At 44.4% G+C, this 8,406-nt stretch overlaps 1 protein-coding gene across 1 annotated transcript; it reads left to right on the plus strand.

The window, feature by feature from the left end:
• The first annotated feature begins 345 nt into the window (after positions 1-345).
• Positions 346-1,837, plus strand: LOC118566079 (zinc finger BED domain-containing protein 4-like). Its single transcript, XM_036147137.1, has 2 exons — positions 346-740; positions 866-1,837. Exons 1-2 carry the CDS (start codon positions 388-390, stop codon positions 1,350-1,352), a joined length of 840 nt encoding a protein of 279 aa, XP_036003030.1. The 5' UTR covers positions 346-387; the 3' UTR covers positions 1,353-1,837.
• Positions 1,838-8,406: the final 6,569 nt, after the last annotated feature.

Consider the following 8,406-nt stretch of genomic DNA (forward strand, 5'->3'; position numbering starts at 1 on the left):
TACTGCATGCTCATCAGTTCCGCCGGGCTCATACAGCAGAACATGTCAGCCAAGCCATTTCGGAGATGCTGAATGCGTGGGGGATAGACAAACAACGTGTGCATGTCATTTTACGTGACAACGCGAGGAACATGAAGAAGGCAATGGATGAATTGGGCGTGCCAAGTCTGGGCTGTGTTGCTCACTCACTGCAGCTGGCTGTGCATGAGGGTTTGCTCTCACAACGTAGCATACTAGATGCACTTGCCAACGCCAGAAAAAATCATTGGTCATTTCAAGCACTCAACTTTGGCATACTCAAAACTACAAGACATCCAAATTGAGATGAAAGTGCTTGTAAAGCGCTTACTGCAAGATGTCCAAGTAAGATGGAATAGTACACTCTACATGATGCAGAGCCTCCTCGGCCAAAAGCGCACCTTGAGCGTTTATGCTGCAGAGCACAACCTCCCAGCTACTCTAACAGTGAACCAGTGGGGACTGATGGAGAGGGCGGTTGAAATCTTAGCTCCATTCGAGGAGCTAACAAGAGCTGTCAGCGCTGAAACAGCCACTACAGCTGACGTGATTCCTGCAATTGCAGCCCTGAAGCGTGTTCTTTCCAGAGAGCAGGCCACTGATGAAGGAGTTAAGACTATGAAAAGGACCCTATTGGAGGCAGTGGAACGACGTTTCAGCCACGTTGAAAGTGATCCACTGTATTCTGTGGCATCATTGGTGGATCCAAGATATAAAGACAGGCAAGTCCCTTAATAGGTATATGATGTATATTTTGAATATTTTTTTGCAGAATCAAATTCATGACTTGTTTCAAACTCTAGAAATATGCACTTTATTAAAATTTACATTATTGTTTTTTTTCCAGATACTTTGCAGATCCTAATAGCTTAGGGCCTGCCAAAGACGCTCTCATTAGAGAGGTGGAGAAGATGGAGGAGTTAAAGAAAGCCAGCAGTGATGTGCCAGAAGAGCAACAGTCTAGCAAGAAGCCACGTCTCAGCACAGACACCAGCCTTGGCAGTGTGTTTGAAGAGATCCTGCAAGAGAGTGAGCAGGAAAGGCGATCTGTGACTTCTTCATCTGTACTGGTTCAGGTGCAAACTTACCTCACTGAGCAAACCATTGTACGGTCTGCAAACCCTTTGACTTATTGGAGGGACAATGCTGCCCGATTTCCCTCACTGGTGGGAATTGCACAGAGGTATCTCTCTGCCCCATGCACAAGTGTGGACAGCGAGAGATTCTTCAGCGCTGTGTCCAACATAATGGACGAAAAGAGAAACCGTCTGTCAGCTGACAGGGTTGAGAAGCTAGTGTTTCTTAACAAGAATCTTCATTTCACTTTAAAATGACTGAATTAAGATATGTGAGTGAGGCATAACTGGAAAGAGCTTTGTGGTTATTATAACTAAGTATTCAGGTTTGGTTGTTTAGTTGTTTTTAGGGCTACGTATGTGTTTGTTCATGACTGAAAAATGGTCTTGGTGATTTGATCATGTTTCAGTGATCATGCTACTTTTAAGTTACAGTCCTAAAGTTTTGAATTCATTTGAATTCTGTTTACTTACTTTTTAAGTTGGATTGAGATGTTTGAAATTCATTTACTGAATTGTGACTATTTGTCAATCTGTTTACACAACATTTAAGATGAGCAAAAGCACTTTATATTTGCTCAGTGGTCAGTGCACTTTATTTTTATTGACTTTATGGCAGCCTATGTTAAGCACTTATAAGCTAGAAGTGGATCTTGCATAGCACTTTCTTTTTGACAATACTGTACCAAGTAAGTATTTTTCTTTTTACTTTTGTCTAAAACATTAAATTGAAGCTGACCTTTAATTCTGGGTAAGATTTTGATTTCATGGGATTTACAATAATAGAAATGCTATTTGATCAAATATTAGTCTAATAAAAAAGTTAAGTTACTTGCTTAAAATATATTTGAGTTTTATGAATTTCAATACTAAAGGCAAAATATCGGATCGGGACTCGAAATCGGATCGGATTTAAGGTTTTGCACTTTCAAAACACGGGAATTGTCCACTAATTATAGGAGGTGACTTCAACTTTAGTTTAAATAACGATATAGACAGGTTGAATACAACAGGGACTCAGCGTAGTTGGCAGTCAGTAAGTGTAGTCAAACAATACATGAGTGATTTTGGTCTTTGCGATGTATGGCGTTCTCTTCATCCTAATAGTAAAGAATATACTTTTTTCTCAAATGTTCACCATTCGTACTCTCGTCTGGACTACTTTCTTTTTTTTTTTTTTTTTTTTTTTTCTTTTTTTTTTTTTCCCAGTGTCCTGTCTAGCAATGTGGCAATAAAAATTGATATCTTAATGCCAAATAGAGCTCGACAGATTTTACTTTCACAAGTGGAGCAAACAGCTTTCGCCATAATGCTCCGCTTGATTTGTGCGTGTAAATAGCTTTATTGTGATTCCTGCAGGGAGAATTTCAAATTATATGGACACTACAATGGGAAAGTAGGAGAGTAAAAGAAAAACAAGAAGAGAAAAAAAAGAGAAAGAAGAGGTGAAAGAAAGAAGAGATAAAAGGAAGAGAATGATAAAACTTCCTCTGTCTGCTCCATCACCTGGAAAGAGACACAAAAAGAACAGCACAACCAACAGACATAAAACAACAGATACAATCGTGTAACATCTTGATACCATTGCTAAATCATATGTATTATTATTTAAGCTGACATGTGTAATGTGATACCTAAAAAAAAAGTAAAAGAAAGTAATTAAATTATAGCCTTTCTATATATAAGTGAACATTTAATACCTGGGACCCAGCACCTGTGGGAGATTGTGAGAGTGCACTAGTTTAGCCGGCCGCGCTGAAGTGGTCCTGGCCATGGGCCCTGGGGGCCAGAGGCCCCAGGGGCGCCCCGCCCCCGCGGCAGGGGCCCCGGCCGCCCCCCGGGGGGCCAGGCCCCGCGGAGCCACCGCCGGGAATGGGCCGGCGCCCACCCGGGAACCCGCCCCAAACCCGAGGACCGTCAACGCGCCAGAGGGTCAAGGCGCCCGCCAACGCAGCGGAGGAGGGCAGGACGTGGGGGGATGGGCTCCGCACCTAGCGGAGACTTGAGATGATCTTGGGAGAGGGAGCGGACCGAACCCAAACCTGGAAAAAACACTCATTCACACCATCCCTCCCTTGTGCCCCACTCGCCACACACAGACACCAAAAAAAATAAATAAATAAATAAAATAAAAAAAATAAAAAATAAATAAAAAAAAGGACGTTTTACACACATTCCCACATAGCATTCACATCTAAAAATCCCAAGTGGGGGGGGGGGTCACCACAATTCAACAATACGTCTGCCTGTGCCCGACCCCCGGCCCCGCCCCCGGACCAGGCGCCCCCCGGACCAGGCCCCCCAAAGAGGGGGGGCCGACACGACCCGTACGGGCCATCCGACCAGAGCCCCCCATCACCCACTATATACCTAATAAACCCCCTCCCACCCCGACCTTACCCTAGCCACCCCTGCCCCCCATCCCTTCCTGGGGAGAGCAGAGGCGTCAGCCCCAGATCCGGTAAGCCGCCGGCCAGCCGCAACAGCCCCCCGCCAAGACCCCGTACCCAGTGGCCCGCACCTCCTCCAGGCCCCAGACTCCGTGCCGCGATCGGAGATTGGGGGTGTGCAAAAGACCCCCGATCCTCCCTACGCCCGCTCAGATGTTGTGTTGTTGCATGTTGTTCTCAGGTGTGTTTAAAACTGGGAGCACCGAAGGGGGTGCACGGCACAGCCCACCCCCCCTCCGGAAGGGAGCTGGTGCCAGCGCCCCCCCTCCAAGCAACTACCCAGAAGAACCCTCAATGTCTAAATGCGAGAGGGGGTGAAGGGAGCCGCCCGGGGCGAGGCTCACACAACATAAGCCCCCCCCCCAGACGTCTTCCCCCCCCCCCCCCCCCCCCCCCCCCCCCATATCGTGGCCTACATGGATGTGCGTTGTGAAAATGTTTGGAGTGAAAGTGTCTAAAATGCATGATAAAATTGGGGAGAGGGACGTCACCAAAAGGTGGCAACCTCCAGTAACGCCCTCTCCCCAAGGACCTACATGTGTGGCGGCGTGATGGAGCAGGCAGAGGGAGGAGTCCGGGGATGGGGAGCAAAGGACTGGGGAGCCAACCCAGGGAGCCAGCTCCCCTACTGACTCCAATAGGCACCCCCGCTCCCCGAAAGCCCCACCCGGAGAAAGGGGCCCCTCCAGCGGCACCACCATAGCCCGGGGGCTGGGGAGAGGCCGCAGGGCCCGCCAGCCAACCACCCACCAGGACCAACACCTCTACCTCCCCCAGCCCACCCCCCATGCCTACTGTATTTAACCCCCCCCAAAAAAAAAAAAAATTATTATTAATAATAATAATAATAATAATATATAATTAAATAAATTAATTAATAAGATGGGGGACCCTGGCCAGCCAGCCCGCAAGAGCCATCCCAAACCCCACCCCCCAGGTGAGACCCGCACCGGGAGACTACACGGACCAGGACCGGGACAGGGGGCCGGACACAAGCCCACCAGAACGTCCACCAACCCCCCCCCCCCCCACCCTCCCACACCTCCCGTAGATTTAAACCCTCCCCAACACTAACATTCAAACATCTCACCATACATTCGACACTAGACATCCAGGCTGGGTAAGTCACTACTCCCCCTCCCTCCCCTCCCCCCACTAGCAGAATGCCAACCCAAAGAAGGGGAAGAGCATCTGCCCTGAGATGTTAATGACCATGCCCCCCTACCAGCTCAACAGGCCCTGAGGACCCCCAGCGCACCAGAGGCCCCGTGCAGGGGCGGACACCCGGGCGCCCGCCGGCCCAGACCCCAAGCGGCACACCCCCCGGAACCGGAACCCCCGAGGCCCCGCCGGGGCCCCCGCCCGAGGGCGGCGCGCCCCAGGGACCCCAGGCCCCCAGACCCACCCAGGACCCACCCAGCGACAGCACAGCTACCAGGTCAGTAACCCACGTCCGTCCCTGCATAGCTCCCCAAGAGCGCCGCAAGCGGTGCTGTGGGCCACCCGTAGGCCTCCCAAGCTCCTCCCATATGGGGGCAACAGACCCTGGAGTCAGACCCACCAAGCACCCCACTCCAAGTGCCCCCAGAGTCCCAGGAACCCCTCCACCCAGCCACTGCGCCCTGCAGGAAGCAACCCACCGCCCCCCATTCCACTAAGTGATAGTGCTAATCAAAGGAGCCCAAAGAGATCGAACAGATGTGGATGCAGATGCTGTCTCAAGATTAATATGATCCAACAAAAGATCTCTATATTGATTGATACTGAGATTCTCCTTACTTTTCCAATTCATGAGGATAGTTTTCTTTGCGATACATAGTGCAGTGAAAACCATGTAAACTATTTTATTCCCAAGAGGGCTTTCCTCAAAATTACCAAGCAAGCAAACTGATGGGGAAGGTGTAATTTTACAGCTCAAGCACTTTGATAAGTCATTACATATCTGTGTCCAGAACCTCTGGACTGGTGTGCATAACCATAACGCATGAAAATAATTATCAGGATGATTGCCTATGCAGTGAGGACAGATATTAGATTGTGCCAGACCCATCTTGAATAATCTTTGTCCTGTGTAGTGTACTCTGTGAAGGATTTTGTATTGTATTAGTTGTAAGTTGGTGTTACTAGTCAATTTGAAAGTTCTTAGACATATCTGAGCCCAGAAGTCTTGTTCAAAGTTGACTGATAGATCCTCTTCCCATTTCGTAATAGGAAGAGATATTGAATCATCTATTTTAGTCAGTGTCCTGTATGATTTAGACAGTAGTTTGGGGGGGTTTAAATCTAGGAACTCTAATATATTACTTGGGATTTGTAAACCACCTTTAATATGCTTAAATTTTTTTCTAATTATAGATTTAAGTTGTTCATATTCCAAAAATTTATTTTTACTAATGCCATATTGCATATTTAGTTTGGAAAAATTGATGAACTCGGTTCCATCAAGTAAATGTTCCAGATATTCAATACCTTTATTCTTCCAGTATGTAAAGTTTATCATATTATTATTTTGTAGGATGTCAGGGTTGTTCCAGATGGGTGTACGACTGCATGGGATAAGTGACGACTTTGTCATTTTAAGAAACTCCCACCATGCTGTCAGAGTAGAGCTGATATTGATATTTTTAAAGCATGTATGCCGTTTTATATTTGAGCTAATAAACGGCAAATCTGAAATCATGATATTATTGCATATTTTCTGTTCTATATCTATCCAGGGCTCGTCTAACGGATTTTGCTTTATCCATTTAGTGATATATTGTAGTCTATTTGCCAAGTAGTACTTATGGAAGTTAGGCAAATCTAGTCCCCCCCTGTCTTTAGTTTTCTGTAGCGTCTTTAAGCTGATACGGGGCGGTTTATCTTTCCAAAGAAATTTAGAGATTGAAGAGTCTAGAGATTTAAACCAGTCAGTTGATGGTTTATTGGGGATCATTGAAAATAAGTAATTAATTCTAGGTAAGACCATCATTTTAATCGAAGCTACTCTACCCATGAGTGAAATTGGAAGCGATTTCCATCTATCCAGGTCATCTTCTATCTTTTTTAAAAGTGGGATGTGATTAGATTTTACTAAATCTGCAAGTTTAGACGACACAGTGATACCCAAATATGTGATGTTTCCTGAGCGCAAATGTAAATCTAGGGGGTTTTGGAAAGAGCAATTAATTGGCAGTACCGTAGATTTAGACCAGTTTATAGAGTAATCAGAAACCTTTGAGAAGGATTCTAGTAATCTAATTACTTGAGAAAGGGAAGAGTTTGAGTGCTGAAGATAGAGTAATACATCATCAGCATAAAGACTAATCTTATGCTCTATATTCATGCATTTTATACCTTTAATAACCTTTGTTTGTCTAATTGTTGCTGCTAGAGGTTCAATAAAAATGGCAAAAAGTGAGGGGGAAAGTGGGCATCCTTGCCTAGTGCCCCTCTGGAGACAAAAGCTGGAAGATGTTTGATTATTTGTCCTGACACAGGCTGTAGGAGAGCTGTATAAAATTTTTAACCAATTTATAAAAAAATTGCCAAAACCAAATTTATGCAGAGTAGCGAATAAAAAATTCCAGTTTACTCTATCAAATGCTTTTTCTGCATCTAAAGACATTATAATAGTTTTATTATTTGTACTGTAGGAATAATCTATTAAATTAAGTAATCTGCGTGTATTTGTGGATGACTGCCTTCCTCTGATAAAACCAGTTTGGTCTGGGTGGATTATGAAAGGAGTGACTTTGTCTAATCGTTTTGCAAAAGCTTTACATATTATTTTAATATCCACGTTGATTAAGGATATGGGACGATAACTGGTGGGCAACATAGGATCTTTGCCTGGCTTAAGCAGAAGACTGATGGTGGCAGAGTTCATATTAGCTGGAAATCTGCCATTTTCCTGAATTTCTTGCAACATTCTGTGAAACGTTGGTGCCAGAATACTCCAGAACTCCTTATAAAACTCAGTAGGGAATCCGTCTGGACCTGGAGCCTTTTTATTGGGCATGCTTGTTAAAGCTTCCTGAACTTCAACTGTTGTCAGCGGTGAGTCCAGTGTCGTTCTTTGGTTATCTGATAGTTTAGGAAGTGTAATTTTATCCAGAAACTGCTTGATGACATTGTCTGATGGATTTATCTGTGATGTGTATAAAATTTTGTAGAAATCACGGAAGGTGTTATTTATACATTCTGGATCATGTAATGTATTCCCATTGGAATCTGTAACTGCAAATATAGTCGTTTTCTCTTTATTTATTTTTAACTGATTAGCTAAGAAGCTTCCTGACTTATTGCCATGTTCAAAATTTTCTAATCGAAGTTTTTCTATTAGAAATTTGTTTTGCTTTTCAATATACTGGTTTAATTCTAGTTTTATTTTACGGATTTTTCCCAACTTTCCCTCTTCCAGGGAAGTTTCTAGTAACTTAAGTTTTTCTTCTAATTCCTGAATCTTCTTGTTTTCCAACTTCTTTTTGTGAGATGAGAATGAAATTATTTTACCTCTCATCACTGCTTTCCCTGCTTCCCAAAGTATAGATGCTGAAGTGCCCGGCAGATCATTGTGTTCTAAGTATGAAGCCCACTCTTCTTTGAAAAATGTATTAAAATCTTCATCTTTAAGCAACGATGTATTAAATCTCCAGCTCTTGTTTTGTGGGGTTATTTTTTTATTTGTTAGGGTTAAAGTAACAGGAGCATGATCACTAATAGCGATAGGATGAATTACAGCATCTGAAACGTCCGACAGCAGCGAACTGCTGATTAAGAAATAGTCCAAACGAGAATAAGAGTGGTGAACATTTGAAAAAAAAGTATATTGCTTACTATTAGGATGAAGAGAACGCCATGCATCGCAAAGACCAAAATCA

The sequence above is a fragment of the Fundulus heteroclitus genome, chromosome 15, assembly GCF_011125445.2.
Source record: "Fundulus heteroclitus isolate FHET01 chromosome 15, MU-UCD_Fhet_4.1, whole genome shotgun sequence".
In the NCBI taxonomy this organism is placed as follows: Eukaryota; Metazoa; Chordata; class Actinopteri; order Cyprinodontiformes; family Fundulidae; genus Fundulus; species Fundulus heteroclitus.

Coding starts and splice junctions, on each gene's coding strand:
- LOC118566079 (XM_036147137.1), top strand. CDS start 388: ATGATGCAGAGCCTCCTCGGCCAAAAGCGCACCTTGAGCGTTTATGCT. Junction 741..865: donor GATCCAAGATATAAAGACAG/GCAAGTCCCTTA, acceptor TTTTTTTTCCAG/ATACTTTGCAGATCCTAATA.